The 25430-nt window shown below is 37.2% G+C and overlaps 1 protein-coding gene across 4 annotated transcripts; it reads right to left on the bottom strand.

Moving 5' to 3' along the window:
- Nucleotides 1–2091: 2091 nt before the first annotated feature.
- On the bottom strand, nucleotides 2092–23924 carry mindy4b (to MINDY family member 4). Of its 4 annotated transcripts, none has more exons than XM_031902364.1 (13): nucleotides 23698–23924; nucleotides 20365–20499; nucleotides 20208–20235; nucleotides 15652–15819; nucleotides 11446–11565; nucleotides 11166–11260; nucleotides 9989–10154; nucleotides 8627–8692; nucleotides 7557–7627; nucleotides 6870–6942; nucleotides 4409–4582; nucleotides 4128–4308; nucleotides 2092–3410 (listed from the first exon to the last, which is right to left on the bottom strand). In XM_031902364.1, exons 2-13 carry the CDS (start codon nucleotides 20478–20480, stop codon nucleotides 3268–3270), a joined length of 1401 nt encoding a protein of 466 aa, XP_031758224.1. In that variant the 5' UTR covers nucleotides 20481–20499; nucleotides 23698–23924; the 3' UTR covers nucleotides 2092–3267. The 4 variants fall into 4 exon arrangements, with proteins under 4 accessions (XP_031758224.1, XP_031758225.1, XP_002937138.2 ...); XM_031902365.1 differs by having other exon boundaries at nucleotides 15652–15816; nucleotides 20365–20480; XM_002937092.4 differs by having other exon boundaries at nucleotides 20365–20480; nucleotides 23698–23923.
- Between the last annotated feature and the right edge of the window lie 1506 nt (nucleotides 23925–25430).

Genomic DNA, 25430 nt, shown 5'->3' with positions numbered 1-25430 from the left:
CAAGTATGGCTTATAAATGTCAGTCATTATGGAATACTGTAGAGGCTGTAGCACGCCTATTGGGATTTAACCGTTTGTCTACCAGCTCACAGCTGTGCCTCTGGGCAGCACGTCGTTAAGCAACATACCTTTCCCTTTCATTGAAGTATTAGAGAGATGTAGCACGTTGTTGGCTGGGAGAGGGTTAAAAGCCCAGCTAGGCACACTTATTAAATCAGGTTTGCTGAGATCTCAACCTTGCACTGACGATTTTCAGTTTGATTTTTGGCCACAATGTGCAATGCCCAATAACACCCTGGATGGGCCTATATACAGTACAGTAATATCTAAAGAAATTATGTGCCCCAGTGGTTATAATTTAACTTCTCATTTAAACGCACATATCTGTCTCAAGCCAAAAACAGGTAGCCATTATAGGAGTAAATATGGTTATAATACACAGGAGCCATAAATATCCTATAAATTATGTCCTAAGTGGTGCTTAGTGATGTCATGCGTTATAATCGGTGCTTATTGATATAAAATGTGTCACATGACTCACTAAAACCAGTGTATTATGAAGAATAATGTACACCTGTTGTAAATAAGGACATTAGACGTCCTTAAGCATTCCATGTCCTGTACTTTGCCCTTTGGCCTCACGTCTTTATACGATCATAGAACTCATCAATGATTCTAATATCCTTATATTTAACAAAAGGGGGTACATTATTCCCTTTAATTTCTTTTGGTGCTACTGAAATACAGCTGGGATTTAACGTGTCGTTGTTACCCATTCTTAACTGCTTTGCACTCACATCCTTTGAGGCTGTGGGATTCTCTGCAGACATTTATCAATGGCAGATGCAAGCACTATGCAGTTAAAAATTGCAGCCATTTGGAAGTGCTTTCTCCACCTGGGCAAGTCCAGATTTTTCAATATCCTCTTCAACCTTTTCTGTTTTGGGAAAGTCTTCATAGTTGTCAGGTATTTGGCAGTTATAGAGTGGCCAAAGTTGGCTATCTCTAAACTAGAACATCATGCAGGGTGAAGGAACCAACAGACTACAGTACTTAAAGGCAAAGATTACCCATCTATATAAATTGTTACACAAATATGAACTATGTGAATGATAAAATGAAAGGGACAGTTACTTTTTTATGTCTTTTTATCACCTGCAAATAATATATGTTTTGGAAATAGTGTTCTTGGTAAAAATTGTTTTTTATCTTAGGCTAATGTCACGTGGCGTTTTCTCCACAGTGAGTCTGCTCCCATTTGCCCTGAGCTCAGTAAACACTGACAGGCACGGCAAAAGATATTGCAACAACATTCCAAGAATCTTGCAATTAGAGTACATGGAGAAAATAATTTTAAGCTCTCCAGCTTATAAAGGCTTCTTTAAGAGACCACAAGAAAGCAGAAGCCTATTGCTTATCAGCATCTATAGATATATCATTACAGCTATTCATAGACACACAAAACATTCTAATTATTGTCATTTCACAGTTTATACAGAGCTGGGACCTCCTTCCTCTTGTCTCTTTAATAGTTAGCACATTAACTGTATTTTGCATTTATTCATACTACAGATTCACTTGGGGAAGCCAATAGGTTGTGGGCACTTTCCAGTAAATTAAATAAATGTTCTTTATAATAGCCTCCCAGAGAGATTTCATACATTTATGCCATAGTTGGCATTCCCCTACACTAAACAGAACTGGTTGGCAGGGTGGCATTCACACAGCAGTTGGGTGACACAGGACTTAATTGTGCACTTGGCCCATATCTCTCTTACCATAGCCTTTCCATAACATTCCAGCTTTTATAATTCATTTAAACTCCTGGTGGGAGCAGGCAACCTTGTCCATTAGGCAATGGACTCCTTGACAGCCTGGACCTGCCAGAAATTCCCAACTTGCACATAACCATAAAGTGTAAGTTAGATGCAGGTGGGGTGCCCACTCCTCATAAAAACAGGGCTCCTGAACACAGAAACCTTTGTATTAATGCAGAAGGTGAGTAAATGATAATGCTCTTACCCAAGGGGCACAATGCAGAAGTGTAGAAAAAAATGATTGCACCTAAATTACCCCTATTAAGTCAGAAGGTCAAATCTTTACATTACTTTGTATTCATTAAAGACAGTGGTTTCTCTGCCTGTATGTATGGTTAATAATGTAAATACAGACCCACCAAGCATTACTTAAAGTACATTATGTATTACCAATAACATCTGTAAAAACACATTCAATTGATGTTAGATTTTAAAAATGAAAGCACTTTACACTGTCCACAGCATTTCAGTTAGATTTCAGGAAGAAAATAATTGAGTAACAGTATCAGACAGTGCTTCTTGTTAAGAAAATGTTAATATATTTGGAAAAATATCAGTTGCTGGCAATGGCTCACACAAGAATATATGAAAGAATCTGCCCCATAGTACTGAAATTCATGTTGGTGATAAACTGTGAATGTTTTTCTATATATGTGTTTGTTTGAGAATCTTATAGGGCATCAAAATAGAAATAAAGCCCAGGGATGCACCAAATTCATAATGTAAGTGTTTAGACATATTGTGAATTGTCCATTAAAGGCCAGTGACTTTGAGCAGATACAAGCTGCCAATTCACAATCTGCCATACACAGGCAGATACAAGCTGACAATTTCTTCAGACCAATTCAGCAGGTTGTCTGCCTGTGTCTGGGGCTCTGCAACAGGCCTCGCCGACTGATATCAGGCTTGATTTTTCTGTTTGATCATGGACTGCAGCAGTGAGCTGATATGGTCCTTGATCCGACAGAAAAATTAAGCCTACCCTAGCGACATCTGGCTCAGACTTTTTGTATCCCTTTCCGCCCTAGGTTCAAATGATTGCATTAGCACAACATCTCTCACCCAAGGTGGGCATTGATTCAAAATCCTGATTTTGCTGTAACCCTTCCTAAAATAGCAAATAATAATTACTGAAGTCTAAATGTTCTTGTATAGGTGTCAGAAGTGAAATATTAATGTGCAGTTAATACCCCCAAATTATGTTTGCTTCTATTTTGTTTCTGTGTCTTCTTCTTGATAAGCCTGCTGTACGATTTTGCATATAAACCATTCCCAAGTTTAGTCCATTTTTTTCTTAACTTAGGAGTTTTGTTTATGGGAAATTGTACAACAGCCTTATACCATATAATCGGCTTTGGCCTGTAGTGCATGGTAATAGAAAACATATGCACTGTGACAAAAATACTGTAAAGGCAAACGTTTGGAGTTTTGCACTGTAAACTGATTTCTCTCAATAGAATGGAACTGTCCCATGCCAGTTAATTGCTGCTCCATCCCATTTAGTCCTGACTGTCATCTCCACAGAAGGGAATCTCTTTTCTATATCCCCTTCATCTGCTTTGGACTGCTCCTCCCAATGATGCGAGTGAGTATCTAAATTGGAAACAAATTCATGAAAGTTTATAGCAAGTGGAAAAATATCTAGTTTGAGAATTATTTATCTATATTTGGGTTATTCTGCTTGGTTCCAGCTTCCTTTAAAGGACAAGGAAAGCCTTCAACTGCATCACGCAGTATATTATAGAGGCCCCTTGTCTGTACCTGTTCGACAACTTTATTTTTTTTTAAAACGTCGCTCAGTTCCTCCACATCCACTTTTAAAGTTGGCGCTATTCCACCTCTGTTGCAGACACAATTTTAGTTATAGTAACGTCATAAAGTTGCCACTGTGAAGGGAAATGTGCGTTCGGCAAGCTTCCACCTCCCCAGAGGCAAAGCAGGAGTGACATAGCAGGACACAAGAAGGAGGCAAGAGCATGCATGCAACACACACCAATTGGCTCACAGCAGTAAGAATGATGTGTATTTGTGCTGTATAATCTTGTGTCACAATGGCAACCTTCATTGGCTGCTCATTGGTGCACGCTTGCACAAGGCTTTGCTTTGCAGTGGTGAAGGCTCCTTCTCAACAGAAGGCACGCTCACAAAGTTTACTAATGCGCCAATGTTCCAGGTATGGCTTTTACTAGAGGTTAACTCTATCCTATGCTTTACTTTTAATGTGGTATCAAAATGAATTCACCTTGATAATGAGCAAATATGTAAAACCACTGTTTAAATAAAAGAAACATCAAAGCGATCAACACCTACCAATAGTCAGATGCACTGTTTTGCTCTGAGAAAGCTGCCCATTGTAGAAATAGAGATCGAAGAAATGTTCCATTTTCCAGTCACATAAGAGAGACATGTTTGTGCCAAAAAGAACACTGTATGTTCCATTAATGTTACATAGCCAAATGGGAAATTTGGGTGTTTTCAGCATACTTCCAACCTAAAATAACAAAGCAAGTTTAGCATAGACAGAGATTACATTTGAATGGTACCAATCCACACTCAGAAATGTACATCAGTGGCACCGCTATGATACTTGCCCGTGGGAGTCTGTCCTGTTGCATTTCCTCTCTGCTCCAGTGCAAGAAACCCACATCACTGCGCACAAGGACTCCGTGCCGTGCCTGATGTTCTGTGTTCCCTTCATCCGATACCTGATCTCCATTGAACACCTGAGGGCTTGCTCTTCCTGTCAGCATCAAGTTAATTAAAGCCTGTAAATCAAATAGTCTCCTTAGTATTTCCTAATTTGTGTGTGTGTTTGTGCAGGGAGGGTGTACTGGTACACCAGGTAGAATACTGAATGTCAGTGGATTTACAGTGGTTATTAGCTACATGATAAGGAACAGACAACACAACTCATAACAAGTAGAGCATTCTAGTGCCAATGGGTTGTATAAGGAATGTCTTCTAATCTATACCATCACTACCATGATGTGAAGCTACCCTGACACTGAAGGGGCTCATTGAACATGGAGCACCCATGAGGCATGACAAAGTCAAGCATTTCCAAGCAGAAAGACAATAGTTGCTGGGCAGATTTTGAGCCCGCAGTAGTTACCAGTAAAGTGTCACAACAGAGCAGGACAACGCACAACCAGAAAGCTACTGCAAGAAAACAGAACTGGAAAACTGGGACTGTAGCAGTTGCAAAAAGAAGAAACACGGCCAAAACCAGGTTAAAAGTTAGAACTAAAACTGACAATATCAAATACCAGGCCAATTATTACATTTCAGAAATCCACAAAAGAATAGATAAGCAAAAGAATGACATAGGAGAGAGTAATAAGAACAGGGGTAGGAGCAATTAACTTGTCTCAGTACATGAACCATATACAACTGCTTTGGTCACTTGCTGGAAATACAGGAGCTGGTTTGAGGGTTGAACAATTCTTAGCTTCTAGTAACATACCTATTTTGGGTTAATTAATCCGGGTATGTAGGCTGATTCTAAGTTACTAAGTTTAATTTTAAAGAAACAACTGTTTTGACAAGACTCCAAACATCAAATACTTTTTTCCATGTTGTATAACAATAATTTTTTATGAATAAAGTGTAGGCATTTTATGCAGGAAATGTATTTAAAGAGTATTTAGGGAATGTGCATCAATACATCTGTATTAGCGATGCATTGAATCCACTATTTTATGATTTGGCTGAATCTTTCATGAAGGCCCATCTAAACCCCAATCTACATGTACAGAAAAAAATGTACCTGTTTCCTTGTTTGTGTCGCCAAAAGTTATATGATTTAATGATTAAAAAGGCTCAGATTCTGCGTAGTCCTGAACAGAATCTGGGATTTGGTTCATTTATGTAGAGAGACAATTCTGGTGTAGCCCTAACTTAACAGAAGCTTCCCTGTTTTATTTTCAAATATTAATTAAATCATTTATTGCAGGATCAAGATTCTAGGATTTGTGCATAATTCCAGCTAGACAGGTAGAGGCCAACTACTGCTCTTTTAGGCTGGCCATGCACAATGTGATCCGCTAGTGAGGTGAGGTCGCCTAACAATTGGTCTTCTGTCTGATCTTATCACCCAAATAATGGGGTCAGACCTTAGCTAAGCCATAGACCAGGGATCCCCAACCTTTTTCCCTTGTGAGCCACACTCAGGTCTAAAAAGTGGTAAGCCACGCAAGCATAAAAACAGTTCTTTGGGGGTGTCAAATAAGGGCTATGATTGGCTATTTGGTAGCCCCATGAGGACTGCTGGCCTGCAGGAGGCTCTGCTTGGAGTAAAACACTGTCTATGTGCTTCTGTAACTTGCTTCCAAGTCACAAATATAAAAGTGGGCACCTACTTTAAGGTCACTGGGAGCAAAATCTAAAGGGGTGGTGAGCAACATGTTGCCCCCAAGCCACTGGTTGTGGATTACTGCCTTATATCCATTGGTTAACACCCCATTATCCACAGCTATTGATTCTGCATTATAGTAATACTAACTAAAATCATGTCTGTGGTTATTAATAATTGTCATCAAGATCCAATCTTATGTAAGCACATGATAAGGCTTTGGCATTTTTATTCTGAGATAGTTGGAAATAAAAGAGGAAGTTAGAGAAATAAGCACAACTTTTATTAAATTTACCTAGAAACTGGTGATAATAAGATATGTGCTTAATCACATTTGATAAAGATTGTACTAATGTGCTAAATCATATTGACTAAGTGATTTATGGGCAATAAAATAATAATAATGATAATATGCTAATAACGTATCCTATGCATTATAAAAAGTATTGTAGCAGTCATCTTGGCAGAGATCTCTCTAAGCTACTGAATGCATCTGTATACTTCTGTAAAGCTTCTTTCTCTGATGAAATAAATTGCTGAGGCTCTGGTTGAAGTGTTTTGGAGGTTGCCACAACCTAACCCTGTTTGACTAAACCCAGAAATAATGGATTTGGTGTATGCCTATTTCTTATGGCAAGTTCTTGTGATTACCCCTCGTCAAAGAATTGTAGTTGATCTAAAGACCAACAGAAATACTGTACCTGTCTGGCTGAGAAGTTTCCAAGACTGAATTGCAACAAATGTGTTGTAGTGATATCCAGGTCATCCTGAAGCCTGTAGATGAATAGAAAAATAGGCACCCAACTGGTGAGGAATACAAAATAGGTCCCCATGATCCACCATAATAATGTGAATTTTTTTCCTATAATAAAATTATATATATTCTACCACCTCTTGTCTTGTGACACCTCCTGTCTTGACACTTTAGATTTACAATAATTTAATACAGTATAAATACTTAAGCATCCCCAGTTACAGTGCTGATGCCCTGAAATGAGGGGGGACTATGTATAAAAAAGTGTTCTTATATCATTTTAAAAAGTTTGGAATGTGCACTTTAATCACATATGAATTGTTTAATATACAATTTTACACTGAGGAGCAAAGGGGTAATTCAAAGAAAATGTGTCCTAAGGATTATGAAGGGCACTGTATATACTGTATGCTTAGATCTGGCCTAAGAAACAGCCTGTGCACTGAAGACCTGCAATTAACTCCACATTTGCTGATAAAAGATTTCATTGTTATTACAAATTTGTGTTTTTTTCTACAGGATAATTTTTTTCATCCTACCTCACAAGGGTAGAACATTTGAAATGCTTATTTCACTTTATAAAGCATTATTAAAAAAGAAAGAAAACCCAACCCAGTGGCCTCAAATGATTTACCTTAGAAGTGTCCTAGAGAATAACAAACTGTACAGAAACAGTATCACTCCATGGCACCCATCATTTTTGAACTAAAATAAAAAGCACAAGACATGATTTAGTTAGAAAGTCATTATTAGTATATAGGGTCCCCCAAACTAACTTTAAGGAGTTTGCTAGAATAATGGACATGCTTAGGATTCATGTGTCATGTCTTTTTAGTCATTACCTTTGCAGGGATAGAAAGAGAGACAGCCACCATAGAAAATTCTTTTTCAGACTTTTTGATTCAAGAGTCTTTAATGTAGCTTTTTTCATTGAAGTGAAAAAAACTACTTCATGTTAGGATAAGGATCATGGATTTTACTTTTTTTTTAAAGGAGAAGGAAAGCCATTTTGGCATTTTACTGCCAATAGATTAGCCACATTAGTGCCACCTAAAATTCCTAAAATGCTATATTTATTCTGCAGAAAGCTTTACCATACCTGAGTAAACAGCCCTAGAACCTCCCTCCCTTTGTTTAAGATAGCAGCTGCCATTTTAGTTTGGTCTCTGTAGCTTATGTGCTGCTTGTAGCAAAAATGACACATTCTGATGGGAGGGGGAGTGAATTCTTATGGTGGGTGGGGGGGGGGAAGGAGAGAGCTGTGCAGACTCTGGCCCCCGGAATGAAGGATTTTTCTGAGAGAGGAAGTCAGATACTGATGTACATGTATACACAGAAGAAGACAATAAATCCTGTGTTTCTTTTGATTGAGGACTCAGTGCAGCTTTCCTGTGAGTGCATATGGCTGTATTTACATAGACCTTTCTGATAAAGCTTTCTTAGTTTTTACCTTTCCTTCTCCTTGAACAGCATCTCTGCTATATTATCTAGAAGATTTAAGGTTTATTTCTATTAAAAAGGAAGAGGAATTAGATGTTTTTAGTAGAGTGAGAAATGTGAGTAAAGCAAGGTCTTATTTGAGATGATATAACAAAATGGAAATGCTACAGATCATGGCACAATATACACAAATATTATTATACAGTAGCAGGAAGTGGTTAATAGTTATCAAGAATAAATATACAAAGATAAATGGGCACTCACGCAGTATATGTGGGCACAGAGAAACTTCTCAAGAATTTCTTTGTCCACAAATTCAAAAAGCTGGAGCTGGCAAGTAAGAAAAACACAGATTTACTTTTGAGTTGCCACAGTCTGGGCAATAGACCTTTGAAAGGAAAGTTTTAGTTTGATACTAATAATCAATGCAGAGTTGCAAACATATGAAGAAATAGTTTATACAACCATTGCTTTGATAAAAGTATTATGGAGGAATGTAATATGGGTCTGTAATGGCAAATATGCATTTATTGCATTTGTATTACAATGCAAATAAATATTCACATTGTGAACAATTTTGCCTTTGCCCGAATGTAAAATAGCCTTTGCAAACCCTTTGCATTTCATGCGACAGCAGGATAGTGAATGAGTATTTTTTAGTTTGTACCAATGTGCAGTATATGTACGGTAATAAAACTTCTTAATGAAAAAGTTGCTATTTTTGCACTAACAATTACGCCATCTTCAAGCATGTCTTAAACATTTGCAACAAATTAAAATTCGCAATGCAATAACAGCCTAAAATATTACATTGCAAGATGCACATTTTTATTCTTATTTATGCACAATTTTTTCAGTTTAAGAATTTTATTACATTCCCCCCCATTGTTTTATCGAATTAGTTATAACTTAATTTGTGTGTCGAGTATATTTCTATGACATTGCTTTTTATGGAACAATTTCTTCTACAAATTGCGATTTTTGAGTGTGTGCTCTTTGATTATTTTTTTAATACCATTCTAAAAGAGGGGCACGTTAAAGTATTGTGATTCTACAAATCTTTTCATACTAAACCGACAGTTAAATTTTTTACATTAATATTCCAAAGCAAGTACTGCTTACCGCTCACTGGACAAAAGAGTCCATTATACCATTATGTTCTTATTGTATGACCATTCTATACTGATATTATAACTAGCCTTAAGGTCATATACTTGCCAAAGTTATGGGTACCTGACCAAATGCTGGATAATGTGCCATATGACCGTGCACAGGCATTGTCATATTCCATTGTTTTGTTTTGGTGAATGGATGTGACAGGAACTGAAGAGGAGCTATGGCTTTTTTTCCCTTCCTTATGTACCAATGCATTCATACATTGTCAAGGTTCATAGACAGATTGCAATTTCAGATTTAATGGATCAACTGTATATATTGTTCTGTGGAATTCCCTTCCTACTCCCAAGGGGACATACATGCCCTACTGCAATTTAATGAGTGTGTGTGGTATATTGCTAGCCTTTATTATATATACAAAAATAATGAATCTGTTATACATATTTTAGTTATAAATATTTTATGATAGATATATCTGTCTTCAAACTATATTAAAGGTAATGTACATACCCTTTCAGTAAAATTATCTGCTTTGTAGTCAGGACCCTGTGTGAAATAGGGATCATTTGTGATGAGGCAGATTGTTGCTTTATTCCTCTCGCCTGCTGTCCAAAGTATATCTGCTAAAGCTGCCGCCAGAGCCTTCTCTTGCTGTTTTTGGCTAAGTTCCTGTAAGCTTATTAAAGAAAACCATATTGCTTATCACTACAAGGGCTAGATTGCAATTTTTTGACACATTTTTAAGGCACATACCATTTTTATATGCTGAAATCCAGCTGCAAAACAGTTCTTTCCTTTCTGCATTATTTGAAATCCTGGCAGGGGAGGAGGGACTAAAACATTGTTACAAATTGTAACAAATTCTCCACAGCTTACAGATAGCATGCAGGAACTACATAACCCACAATGCATTGCACTGTGATGTCCCTTTCCTTATTGACATCACATGTATAAAGAATTGTGGGATTTGGTGGGTGAAGGCTGAGGACAGTAGACTACTGTTATATTTTTTTCTCAAAGTAGTCGGCCAGATCAGCAGGGGAACAGGGGGCTAGGCTTAGATAACTGTTCCAAACCATAATATTACATTAAAAATCATAAAAAGGCTGCATATTTTTTAATTGGTGTATATAGCAAAGTTGCTTGAAATGATGTTTACATTTCAAAAAGCTTAAGTTGTGTTTAGGCGGAGTTCCCCTTTAAATCATGTAACATTGTATGCCAGTGCAGGACAACTCAACCCAGTCTTTCAAACTTTCCCTAAGTTTATTCTAGCCAAAAACAGCTTCTTCATTACTGTGGTCCAACAGTACAGGGGTGCCTCTTCAACATAGGCAGGGCCTTGAAGGGTTAATTTAATGGACATGTTATTTCCAGGCCTACATAATATTTAATAGCCTTGAGTGTTATCAAGCAGGTTTGATAACAGATCCCACATGGAAAGGTAAAGTATTCTTTGTAAAAGATTCTCTTATTTGCTAAACCCTGACAAGCTTTCATAGCATTAAATAACAGAATAGGGGAGATAAGCTAGAGAATGGAAGTTATCTTACATAGTGTAAATACACTGTGCGATTTAAGAGCCTATATCACAATCAGTTTCATGGACTAAATGATTAGCATTTTAAAAGTAGATATTGTGCTTTAAATAACGCATATTTACTGTAGGACAGCTCTGCCCACTTACTTTTGAAGAGAGCTGTGTTCATCTCCATTCTTTGTAAACAGAAGGTACTTAATGATATGGCCCTGCACAGCCATCTGTATTGCTCTTGTCCCAGTCTTGAAAAAACAAAACATTTACAGTGTAAATTCGATTGTGGTTTTGGGAGCAACGTATAATTATTAATACATGCCTGAAATGGCATTTTGCACATCCATATTCCATGCTACTAAAGGGAATTGTTCTCCATTTTAGATTAAATGCTTAATGAATGATCCTTAGTAAAAATCTTAATATGTCTTACTTTTTCTGCTTCCAGTGAATAAGCCATATTTGTAAATGGATTGCAGAATTTAAAGAACGACTTTTTCCATTCATAGTTGAACGTATAAAATGTGTTTCCAAAAAGAATCTTTTTTAACTCCTGCAAAAGAAAAGCTTCTAAAATTATTCAGGACTCCTTCATAAAGTGACTTCAAAAATTTCAATTCTAGCTTGAAATATCCTTTGCAATAAGAATGTATTGCTTATGTTGTCACAAACAAATCATTAGGGTTGAGGAGACTGCCTCATACAGATGCAAAAGGAATTCTGGGAACTAATCTAAAGAGCTCCAAGAAAATCCCATGTACATGGGTTTATCCTATAGGCTAAAGCTCACCCACTGGGTTTAAAGCAGAAGCCAGGATAATAGCTGATCAGATTCCCAACTACAGACCGGTTTCGCCCTTCTTGGAGCTCATCAGTGTAGTGTAGGGCTTTCTGATCAGCTTAGGTAGAGCCAAGAGTCACCCTGGGAGCTTTAGCCTATATGATATACCCATGTAAATAGGATTTTCTTGGCGCTCTTTGGAATTAGATCCCAGAATTCCTTTTGTTTATTTGCTCATGTTGTGAAACTCCCAACTGCAACTAGAAACTGCACAACAATTAAAACACAGGAAGTTAGGATAAAAGAAATTGCATTTAATTTGTTTCAAAGATTACTTTTGTTTCCCTATGACATCACTTGAATAGGCAAATAAATTGACATGACTTTATTAAGCATCATTATTAACCTTAAAAACAGCAGTTTGACGTGTGTTATGTGATAGCATGTTACCAAAGACCTTCATAACAAAGGATACACAATCCCTCTATATACACTGATTAAACCCTCCCTAAAAATGTCATCACATGGAAACACACTAGCAAAATAGCAACAAATTAATACACTGTAGCCCCATATTATTACATGTAACTAATAGCTTTCAAATAGATTACTACATCTCTGCTAGTTCTCTTTTTTAACCCTTTACGTACATAAATACTATCAATGCATGAAGTATCTCTTAAGGCATTAACCAAACACATTTTCCAAGGAATTCTAAAATACAAACATTGTGATCAAAACTCAGGTCATTACTAAATGATTTTGTTGAAGAAATATTAAGCCACCCCCTTGTGTCCAACACCAAATTTTCAATAACCTGTATTTTTAACTTCATATAATCACCATTAGTACATTTCTTAAAGTTTATATTCTCCTTTCACCTAATGGCACTGAGGTGTCCCTTATCCTGCAGTTAAGGGTCCTTGAGGTACAACCTACACACTGTTCACATTAAACACATGTTAATTAGTATACCACAGATTTCTATATTTATATATCATGTCGCATATCAAAGTTTTCTTCTAGTGCCACACTATAGCAATAAATTGTCCCATAAAACACATGCTTCACAGACATAGGGGATGATTTAATAAAAGGCTCTAAGTTTGTCCAGGTGCAGTATCCTATAACAAGCAGGCAGCAGATAGCATTTACTAGTCATCTGTTTAAAAGCAAACATCTTATTGGTTGCTGTGAGTTACTGCATATGGGTAAACTTAATGCCTTTTGTTACATATGGGGGAATAGTCAGTAAATTCACTGCAGTTTCTACACAACTTTCAGAATTCCCCCAGTAGTTTCTATAGTGGCATGAATCTACAAGTAAAAGGAAGTTTCCAGATTGAAGTTTGCAGTAAGGGCTGTGGCACACACTGAGATTAGTCGCCCGTGACAGGTCCCTTTATACAAACCCCAAAAAATGTTGGCATATAAGGTTGCAACCGTGCCATCCCTCATTCCTTGAGGTAATACTCCTTATCAAACATGAAAAAATTACGATTAGGCAAGTATCTTTCAAAATGACATTTTTTGTTTCTGTATATTTAGTATATCTCTGAAAATGATATTTAATCACTTGCATCCAGCTGGTATAAGCAATGCTAAAATATAGTGATACCACATCTGGATTACCACAGGTATAATGCTGTCATTCTCATAAATACTAACAGTTTCTTATTAAGGGAACCCACGCCAGATATTATTAATCTACCTTTAGCTGTAAAGTCTTCTTTATGGATCTTTGGCTGGGTGGTGGGGTGAGCAGGTATCAAAATCTTCCTATACTATTCTTACATAGTTACATAGGGTTGAAAAAAGACCAGAGTCCATCAAGTTCAACCCATCCAAGTAAACCCAGCACACACACCTATACTTACCAATCTATACACTCACATACATAAACTATATATACAACCACTAATACTAACTGTAGATATTAGTATCACAATAGCCTTGGATATTCTGATTGTTCAAGAACTCATCCAGGCCCCTCTTAAAGGCATTAACAGAATCTGCCATTACCACATCACTAGGAAGGGCATTCCCCAACCTCACTGCCCTCACTGTGAAAAACCACCTACGCTGCTTCAAATGGTTCAAAAGTTCTGTTCCTCTAATCTAAATGGGAGGCCTCTGGTGTGTTGATTGATTTTATGGGAAAATAGAACACCCCCCATCTGCCTATAATCCCCTCTAATGTACTTGTACAGAGTAATCATGTCCCCTCGCAAGCGCCTCTTTTTCAGAGAAAACAACCCCAACCTCGACAGTCTAACCTCATAGTTTAAATCTTCCATCCCCTTAACCAGTTTAGTTGCACGTCTCTGCACTCTCTCCAGCTCATTAATATCCTTCTTAAGGACTGGAGCCCAAAACTGCACTGCATACTCAAGATGAGGCCTTACCAGGGACCTATAAAGGGGCAAAATTATGTTCTCATCCCTTGAGTCAATGCCCTTTTTTATACAAGACAGCACTTTATTTTCTTTAGTAGCCACAGAATGACACTGCCTGGAATTAGACAATTTGTTATCTACAAAAACCCCTAGAGCCTTCTCCATTAAGGATGCCCCCAACACACTACCATTCAGTAGATAGTTCGCGTTTATATTATTTCTACCAAAGTGCATAACTTTGCACTTGTCAACATTGAACCTCATTTTCCAGTTTGCTGCCCAGTTTTCCAATTTTGTCAAATCGCTCTGCAAAGCAGCAGCATCCTGCATGGAACTTATAGTTTTGCACAATTTAGTGTCATCAGCAAAAATAGAAACAGTACTGTCTATGCCCACCTCCAGGTCATTAATAAACAAGTTAAAAAGCAAAGGACCAAGGACTGACCCCTGCGGTACTCCACTAACCACACTGGTCCAATTAGAAAATGTTCCATTTACCACCACTCTTTGTAATCTATCCTTCAGCCAGTTCTCTATCCAATTACAAATATTATGTTCTAGGCCAATATTCCTTAATTTGATCATTAACCTTCTGTGAGGTACTGTATCAAACGCTTTAGCAAAGTCCAAGTAGATGACATCAACTGCCATTCCAGCATCGAGGTTCCTACTCACCTCCTCATAAAAGGCGACTAAATTAGTCTGGCAAGATCTGTTACACATAAAACCATGCTGGCACAAACTAATAGTATTGTGAACTGCAATGTATTCAAGTACCCTATCCCTTATTACCCCTTCCAAAAGTTTTCTTCTACTGATGTCAGACTAACAGGCCTATAGTTTTCAGGCTGAGAGCAGGATCCCTTTTTAAATAACGGCACCACATTCTGTAACAGCTTCCACACATACTCTGTCATCTGTCATCTACAAGTCCTTCGGTTATCCCCATAAAAAATACGATAATACAAAAAAATACTTTGACTGGCAGATGCAGAAAAAGACCTCACAAAAAGTCATTAGGAAAAAACTCCCAGATAGAAGCAGGTGAAATTCTATAGAAGTTTATTGGAATATTTTCTAAAAACATTATTTTCCCAGTACATTAAAAACATTTGAGTTTCTCAGCTTATTGAAAATGAATAGAACAATGTGATACCTTCTCGCGTGCAACTTTTTTTTCTAGTGTGAGAAAAACACAAAAAGTCACCTTTTGTCACAGATTTTTTTTATCTAAAATTTTAATAAATTGTTGCCCCATGTTTGTTATTACATTGTTTTTATGTTTTAAGATAATGTATTTCATTGTCAGTAAATAAATTAGACTATCCTTCCTGTCTGGCATTGCTGACAGCTCTGGAATTCAAGTATCCAAATCCTACAAAGCAGCAGATAATATTCCCCAGACTATTTGTTCCTTTCAGATTAGGTTTCTGCTTTTGTTTTATTAACAAGGCATACTTACCACTGCCATTTCTATTGAGATAGGTTGGCCACCGAGGTCTGCTGCCACAATAAACTCTTTTGGGATTGAATACAAAATGTTGGATGGAAAGTATCCATGCTTCTTGATGCTCAAAGTCTCCGACTTGTCTTCACTTTCTTCATCTGCTTTCAGATTCTCTTGGGTCTTCTAAGCAACAGCAAGTCAGTGAGTGTATAACACAGAAAGACAAGGCATACAGTATATAGGGAAATATAAATTTACACCAAATACCTTGTACAATTAGAGTAAAAATTACATATCTATTTTATAACTTTTTCTTATTCACTAACTATAAAACATCAAAACCAATAAACCATAGAAGTGCTATATAGCACTGAAAAGAAGAAAAGTACAAATTAATGCTGAAATGAAAATTACATCGAAACCGTAACAACTTTTTTTAATTTTAATAAAACAAGCAGGTCCGTTTTGCTGATTATTTTTTATCTTTTTGCCATAAAACAAACTCTTTGACCATCCAGCAAAGGTATTTGAGAGAACTATAATATTCATTTTGGTGTGGACCTTCCTTATGCATAGGAAGAAATTAAGAAAAACATTTTACTGATTTAATACTAAAGTGGCAAGTTAATATTTTTGCCACTTTAATGTCCACATGTACTTTGTGCAACAGAATGAAACATTTCTTATGACATAAGGGTGCCTGCAGAACAGGTATTTTACAATAAGAGATGAACGGCACTGTGTAAGCACTTTCAGGGTTCAGGCACCTGAGCAGATGGAAAGTCAGGTTCACTTCGAGTCATCTGTCCCTTGCAGATTGTCTTCATCAGAACAATTAACATGCCATTAAAGCAAAAGAGGAGTGCACACAACACTGGTAAGTTTAAGAAAATTGTTTCGCTGAAGGGAAACTGCTCTTAGTGAGAAATGACTCATACAGCTAACCTAGCTTTGTAATTATTTAGGTATCTCAAGGTGTCAAAGAGACACCTATCTGTAATGAATATACACATAATAAATACACACACAAGCTAATAAGTGAAAAAACTGCCGAATTCTTCTCATGAGATGTAAAAAATTGATGCAGCAAAATATTTACATACATCATCTGATATTTTTGCTCAAGTTACTATGACACAAAGTATAACATACATAACAGAGTTCAAACACATTCCTAGCACCTTTGAGAATCTGTATTTTCCTAGGAACCCTGTATTTAAGCTTTAATGACTAGTTACTTGTAAAAACATCTTTTTTACTACTTCATAGTTATAATGTACAATTAGCAGAAGAATGTACATGGGAATCACTTACTGTTGGTTTCTTCTGAAAGTCTTCTTGCAGTAATTCAATGTAACTCAATTTTGGATTGTCTTTCCTTGGCAGCACACAAACATTCATAATAGGTAGTTGTTAATGTAATGATAGAAGCTAGCGACGGAGGGCATCTGATGATTGACACTTTAAGTGCCGCCTCTCTGCCTACGTCTTCCAAGATACTGCCTCCGTTGCCATTCTCAGTTACCGTTACATACTTGTTCTCTTATTTCCAACAGATAAGCATATGCAAGGGATCTGCCCTTAGCAGTGACTACACTACATCTCTCAGAGTTTCCTGAAAATCAACTACAGAACCACAGGTTTCATATAACTTGCCCTGATGGACTGGCATATGTGGTTTAATGTTATGGTTAAAGCTTTGACCTCTCCAGCCTAGATTTATGGCAAGTGGCACACTGGTACTTGTCAGCCCAATAATGCTTACTAGGAAATTGGGGGGGGGGGGGGAACACCCTGCTTGTTTCAGCTGGCTGAAATGTGCTAGGTTGAAAAGCACCATCGGGCATTAAAAAAATATGGGAATGTGGGACACTTGGATACTCAACAGAGAGAATATTTCTCATATACAATGCTATGGGTAGGGCCCTGTCTGGTATTGAACAATCATATAAGGAGGCATTTTGTGACCTAGAGTGCACAGTGTTGATCATCATTGTTACCTTTTTCTTTTTTCTTTATACTCTAGCTTTTGCTGTACCTTTATTTTATCCAACATTCTATGTATGATTGGAATTTTCTGTCTACAAAATATTAAAATCAATGAAAATAAAGTAAATAAAAAATCAGAACTTGTTTAAAACAGGCTATATTTGTTTTGTTTTCAGATAACATAACTAAAAACAGGTTAGATTTTTTTGCAGTCAGGCCATTTGAAAAAGGCATCATTGCGAACAAAGTGAAATATTATGATGTTACTTCTTGGATTCAAGTGATATTTCTTTATAATCAGTTGCAGATATTCTGTGCTGTTGATTTCCATTGAGTCTAATTGAATGCGCTTGTGTCATATGTCATATTGAAGACCATTTTTCTTTTACCATGTAAAATGCAATACTGCAATGTAAATTTCAAAACACTGTATTATATATAGTTACATATTTTTCCAAATCTATTTTTATTACCGTACTTTTATTTAGCATGCATGGGGAAGTATTTGCAGTATTACAAGACCAAAAATAAAAATAATAATAAAATTAAAGTAAATTTATTATAAAAGGTATTTTTTTATCAACATATCCATTTTAACATACGTGGCAGCTTTATCAAAGACCATTAAAAAAAAGAAATTACATTCAATTGTTAATGAAAAAAAATATTTTATTAGTCAAGTCAAATTTTCAAGCATTCAGAATTTTCTCTTTGTGTCTATTGTGTCTAGCAATACACCAAACAAACTATTACCCCACTTTAGTTCACCGCTGAGAATTTGATTGTGGACCCCCTCATGCTCCATGTATATGCATGTAGTTGCATATAGTTGTATACCTAGGTGAGTCAGCCTATATTTGGCCACCTTCACACTAAAACCCAAATGCCAAAACAAATTCTTAGCTAATTATTTATTTTCATTATACAATAAATAAAGCTATAAAGACATTAAAAAGTTTTGGGTTTTATTTTATTTGTATATGAAATAAATTGTTATCTGATAATGAAGTTTTGCATTCATGGTACAGGTATGGGATCCCTTATCTGGAAACCCATTATCCAGAAAGTTCCGAATTACAGAAAAGCCATCTCCCATAAAATTATTTCCTTTTTCTCTGTAATAATAAAACAGTCCTTTGTACTTGATCCCAATTGAGATATAATTAAGCCTTTTTGGAGGTAAAACAAGCCTATTGGGTTTATTCAATATTTAAATGATTTTTAGCAGACTTAAGTTTTGGAGATTCAAAGTACGGAAAGATCCTTTATCCGGAAAACCCTGGGTCCCGAGCATTCTGGATAACAGGTCCCATTCCTGTAATGGGTAGTGGTAAAGGGACCACTTTATTGTGCTATTCCATATCAACCACCTGATTTGGAGTAAGTTTTTTGCACATAGGATATAATGATTATTGAAAGGTTTGACTGTGAAAAAGTTCTCTTGACAATTATCAATGGAACATGAACAGCTTGGAATCATACTGTACATACTGTTCATTTTTTTTCATTCCCTTTTTTCATAAGCCCAAAAAGGCGCCAATGTTGTTGCTAGGCAACCAAAACATACAGTGAAAGTGAAACAATAAAGTACAAACTAATAATCTATCGAATGGCCAGGGAAAGAAAAAGGATACAAATGATACTGGGCAGATAATTGCACACAAATGGTTACACAGACAGACCTCCCAGAACGACATATTCTCTTTCCCTGGCCATTCGATAGATTATTAGTTTGTACTTTATTGTTTCATTTTTTAACAGTTTGTTTCTCTTTCACTGGTTGTTTTGGTTGCCTAGCAACAACATTGGCGCCCTTTTTGGGTTTATAAGCGTTTGTACTGCACTATGGTGTTGGTGTCCCTGACGAAAGTTCCAATTAGGAACTGAAACATTGGACCGAATAAAACCTTTTTTTTTCACCTGATGTTGCCTGTGTGAAAATCCCTGCGAGTGCCGTCATTTCTCTCCTACCTGTATATATATATACATATATATAAAAATGGCAAAAGTATATTTTTTTATGAAAATGGTTTATTTAGATGAAGCAGGGTTTTACATATGAGCTTGTTTATGCAATATATTTTTATAGAGGTGACGACAATACCTGCCCCATTGCATATCGCTGCACAAAATGTGTTTCATGTGTACCAATTCAAAGGCAGGTATTGTTGGGCCCGTCATGGCCCGCGCGAGAGAAAATTTGCCGCTGGGCAGTGAAGCACTTTATCTGTCAGGGCCTTTAAAAATTTAGAATGAACAGACAGAAAGATAAACAGTCAGTGACCCCCAATAACAAAATTTTTAGTTGCCGGTTGGAAAGTAGCAGAAATGGAAGGCTAACTATTAAAAACCAGCAGAAACGTTGCTTAGAATAGGGCCACTTATATTTAAAATTAATTGAAGGGTAAATGTTCCCTTTAAATGGTTCCATTCACAGATAGATACTTCTTTATGAGGTGTCTCAAATTTTCTACTCTTGTTATAGTAACTGGATATGTCACAAACCTTATATGTTCTGACAAAGACAGAAAGTGAAATCAGACTAGCAGGATGTTTAGTTATTTAGTGTTGTAGTACATTACCTGTATCATCGCTTTGCTGACTTCCAACCTGCAAGCATTAAAAATACTTGTTAATTTAACAAAGGTTTTTGAAAAATAAACAGTTTTACTGAAACAAAGAAAAAAGGTATAACTAATAGTGTTGCTGTAATCCAGCATATTACTTTAAAAGACTCACCCTTGGGAGCTGAATATTGATCTCCATTTGTCCAGGTCATTAATTTTGCTTGCAATCTCTTCTAGTTCCATCCTTGGTGGGCATGCAAGGTCTCCTTGAGTCTGGTTCTTGTCCATCTGAAGGCACAATGGGAAGCTGCATCAGACAAGTCGGTTGCTGCTTATTTTATTAGGACCATGCAGTATGAGGTCTATATCCTTCATCATTGGCAAGCACGCAGCGCAGTGACAAAGTGTTACCATTCTGACTTTGCTGTAAGCTCACACCGTCACATCGTGATTAAACTTTAATCGGAGTTGGACATTACTTGTTTGTTTCTTTTTCCTTTTCCGTGCTGTTTATAGAGTTCATCATCAATTTTTAACAAAATACACATATTTAGATTTTGTCTGAAGTTACATATCTGTTTCCACAGCGCTTGAATTATTTAATCATGCACATTGTGGGGGATGAACAGAACAAATATTTTCATGTCTTTCTGTAGCACTTTTTTATTATCTTGGGACAAAATGAAGGTGAGGATTGAGAAGTTTGATAACAGAAGGAACACATTCATCTCCCAAACAAGAACGGATTTTATAACAGGTATTCAGATGGTGAAACCTAATTACAATAGCATAGTCCAATTATTTTTTTTGTATGACTCCTACCTGACATCATATTATCATTTGATAAGATAGCAGTTTCTTACTATGAAAGAAACTATGAAAAATGAGACCGAAAATGAGGTTTGAATGTCATACATGTATTAAATGTTGATGCAAATTGCACTGCTTTTTGAACTGCTATGAAATGTGAATCTGGATTAATTTCTAATCAGCCTTGTATTGTGACATCGATATTGTTTATTTACAGTATATTTATTTATAGTCGGTCCCTAAGCTCCATTACTGACAGCAGCACAGAGCATGTGCAGGGAATCAGCAGAAAAGAAGATGGGGCATCTTCATGGGCACAGATCTTCCCTGTTAAAGGGCTGTTGTTTGCTTAGGCTGATATAGAAGCCCAAAATATAAAACATTTCTATTCTACTTTTTTGTTAAGCTTTACTTTTCCAATGATTATGTTCATATGGAAGCAGGAAGCAGAACGTGATTTTGCTTTCAAATTCAGATTTTGCCCTGTTTAGTTGAAGTAATGCCAAAACCACACATATTTCCTAATCAAAACAATAGGTGAAAAGTATGTTTGGCACAAGATGTATTCATGGTATACTGCCCCTTTAGGAGAAGTCACAGGGCTTCAGGATGGTTACTAAGCAAATATATGCACTGTGCCTTTAATTGGTTATATTTTGAGTGTGAATTTTGTCTTTGCCCCCCTCTAGTCGACTCCCACAGTCCTGAAATATAATGCTAGGTTATAGTGTTCCTGATAAAATCAACTCTAGTGTGTATGTATTTACCTTTTTATACCTGAGATTCTACTGGGGTAGGTACAGATTTAGAAGGACTACTGTTCGTATTACAGGACGTGGCTCTAAAATGCTTGGGACTTGGGATTTTCCATGTAAGGCATCCTTCCTCAATATGGATCACAACACCTTACGTCTCCTAAAAATGCATTTTAACATTTTTGGAGAAGGACCTTTTCTGTGTCAGCACAATAGTGCCCCCATGCACAAAGGGAGGTCCCCACAAAATTGGTTTAGCTGATATAGGAGTGGATAAACTTGATTAACTGATTTGAACACCCATAGGATACATTTATAGCAGAAAAGCAGGTGTCCAGGTGCTTTTTGGTATACAGTATACAGTATATATGTACTTCATAGAACCAGGCTGTCCCCCTCTGTTCTTATAAAATGAAACCAAACATAGATGTGGAGAGGGTTAATTATTTATTATTGTATATTCTGATCTATCAACAAAGGCAATGGCTTTATCCATGCAGTTCTGTTACTTGGTAACATTACTTTATCTTTGTTGAAATCTAATGATTGCAGTTACTGTATTTACACTGCTTGAGGCCTGTGCAGTCATTCATAATGGAGGCCAGCCAATGTGTGCTGTAGGTACACTCAACATTTGGCAAAATAGAGATGCTGATCTTTTAAATGTACTGTAACTGTCAATAAAGATATAAGGGTTGTTTTTAAGTAGCCTGTACAGATTTTGAGTATGTTAAAAAAAATACTGCACTATAGGGCTGATTCACCAAGATGCGTTAAAACGAGCGATAATTATAGCATGCGTTAAAAATGTTATAGCGTCTAATTTTTTGAGTCTTAACGCATGATATTTGATGCAACGCGCGCTAATTAACGCAGCGCGCTACTTGTCGCGCACACTAATTAATGCACGTGCGCTACTAATCGTGCACATGCCATATTAGCCGTATACACTATTACGTTCGTAAAACAACTTTTTTTGAAAATGACCATTTCCCTGCAAACTGGAGGCTGCATCACTCTAGGGCCAACACAGACTTGAATAAATCCCACTGCAAAGTCCATATTGTGTTGCCAAAAGCTCATGAACTGTACTTTTCTATAATTACCACCTTCCCCAAGTAGGTGTTAATTTTCGCATAGACTAATGCGATATTTAGCGCGTCTACGTGTTTGTGAATCATGTGTTAGAATTATTTCTGCGCGAGAATTAACGCAACACGGTAAAATTAACGCGTTCGCTTGCACGCTATTTAACGCACACGATATGCGACTTAACACATGCGATAATACTTTAACGAATCGCACATTTTTTTTGTGTCAATTTTAATGCAAAAAAGCATGCAATAAGCGTTATGGCACTTTAGTGAATCAACCCTTATGTTTGCTTTCTTTTCTGTGTGATTCCTGTGAAATCTACATTGGTTGTTGAGACTTATAATATTGCACTGGGAACCATTAAAACATCTCAACCAGCTTTGGGATTTGGCATACAGACTTGCTTTGGGGATTACATTTACATCTCTAATCTATTTGACTCTGCTGAGTAGCCTAACTCACTGAGTGACCTCAGTGAGACTTTGAATTTGTTGCACTGGCACTTTTCCATTATTCACAATTCACACAAAGACACAGTCCATTCTGATGCTTTTCCCCTTTCTGCCCCCTGCACTTGCACCTCTTCTGTGCTTAGACTGGGACAAGAAAGAGCACAATACTAGTGCAGAGAGGGAAATTGCTCTTTATGTACTAATGCAATGAAAAAAATCATCTCTTAAAAGTTACCAGGGCTGCTTAATACCCGTGGTAAAGTGCTCCCCTATGCCCTGCTCTTGGATATACTATATACTATTTGCAAACTGTACATTCTACTACAGAAATATTTATTATGCAATTCAATTATTAATGTAAAAAACAGCAGAGAGTATAATCCTGTAACTCACATGAATCCAGTTGCTGATAGCTGAGTTTCTGTGTTCTACATCAGGAGATAAAAGGTTTTCTTTTGGCCCCTTTCTGCCCTGTGCTTTATTTGAGCTATGTAATCCTCCCCATTTTACAAATATGCAAATTAAAATGATCCCAATGCAGACATACCGTTTGCACCACTACAACAAGCTTTTCTAGAAATGCGGAAGGCTAACAGAGCTGTGTAGTTTACTGGCACATTGACTCTCCCAGGTCTCTATGGCAATGTAAACACTGATTCTCCTTGGCTTATTTTTTTGTTGGATTACTGTTGTTTAACTAGAACATAAAAAGAAAAATTTGCATTTAAAAGCAAGCTGCTTTAATCTTAAATTAATACTATAATTTCATGATGAATTTATTAAAGTATAGAGACATGCAAACAGGCTTCAGTGTTAGGAGAAAAAGAAGAACTGAGCATACATATGGGGGCTGCAGAACTGAATAGGTTATTGTGTATCCCATGGAAAGATCTGGTGAAACATTTAGGGGCACATTTACTAATGCACGAACTGGCCGAATGCGTCCGAATGCGTTTTTTTCGTAATGATCGGTAATTTGCGATTTTTCGGAAAATTGGCGCGACTTTTTCGTAGCCGTTACGAATGTTTCGCAAAATGTCGCGACTTTTTCGCAGCTTTCGCGCCGAGTACGAAAGTTTCGGATTCATTCAAGCTTCAGTATGGTGACTTTTCTTGGGCCAGGTTGGAGCTGCAGAGTGTCATTGAGCCCTATGGGAGACTTTCCTTGGGCCAGGTTGGAGCTGCAGAGTGCCATTGAGCCCTATGGGAGACTTTCCTTGGGCCAGGTTGGAGCTGCAGAGTGCCATTGAGTCCTATGGGAGACTTTCCTTGGGCCAGGTTGGAGCTGCAGAGTGCCATTGAGCCCTATGGGAGACTTTCCTTGGGCCAGGTTGGAGCTGCAGAGTGCCATTGAGCCCTATGGGAGACTTTCCTTGGGCCAGGTTGGAGCTGCAGAGTGCCATTGAGCCCTATGGGAGACTTTCCTTGGGCCGGGTTGGAGCTGCAGGGTGCCATTGAGTCCTATGGGAGGCTTCCAAGATCATGCTAAGTCTGAAATTTCGCCTGCTGCTTATGAGCCCTCAATACGAAAAAGTTGCGACAAGATTCGAGCAAATCGTAACGGCTACGAAAAAGTCGTGACTTTTCGCGCAAGTCATAATGGTTCCGAAAAACTCGCGACAATTTACGAAAAGTCGTAACGGCGACGAAAAAATCACAAAAAATACGAAAAAGTCGCAAAATGTTCGTTTTCCAATCGGAATTTTTCCAATTCGGATTCGGATTCGTGGGTTAGTAAATCAGCCCCATAGTTTCATTTACAAAAGGCCCCAGGCATTTCATGCATGCATACTTTATTATAGTGTGCTTGTTCATTTATTGTACAGTCTAACTGGTTATTTTTACTATGATTTTATGATCATGTCACATATAAAAAGTACTGCATGATTTGAATGTTCCTTAGCACCTAAGGAGTGCTCTCTGCACTAGCAATGTGCCCCCCCCTGGGCCTGCCTGACACAGAAGCGTGCTGCCTATTTATCTTTGAACAAACAAACCCCTCCCTTCTCTAAGCAGCAGCTTAAGCAACTCATTTTCAGGGGCTTCTCAATGGACTGTTAACTAATTTTATAAGCTTCTTTGAAGTTAGTTGGGATCAGGAAGTGACAGGAAGTACTAAAGTATAA

This window comes from Xenopus tropicalis, chromosome 5, assembly GCF_000004195.4.
Source record: "Xenopus tropicalis strain Nigerian chromosome 5, UCB_Xtro_10.0, whole genome shotgun sequence".
Classification (NCBI taxonomy): domain Eukaryota; kingdom Metazoa; phylum Chordata; class Amphibia; order Anura; family Pipidae; genus Xenopus; species Xenopus tropicalis.
This window is presented reverse-complemented; position numbering and strand designations above follow the sequence as displayed.

What these genes read in the sequence shown, in the direction of transcription:
- mindy4b (XM_031902364.1), bottom strand. Translation starts at nt 20,480, where the DNA reads ATGGACAAGAACCAGACTCAAGGAGACCTTGCATGCCCACCAAGGATG. An exon ending in TCTGTGCCCACATATACTGC is followed by an intron (nt 7,628 to 8,626) that starts GTGAGTGCCCAT and finishes TTTTTATTTTAG; the next exon opens with TTCAAAAATGATGGGTGCCA. An exon ending in GAAACTTCTCAGCCAGACAG is followed by an intron (nt 4,583 to 6,869) that starts GTACAGTATTTC and finishes TTTGATTTACAG; the next exon opens with GCTTTAATTAACTTGATGCT.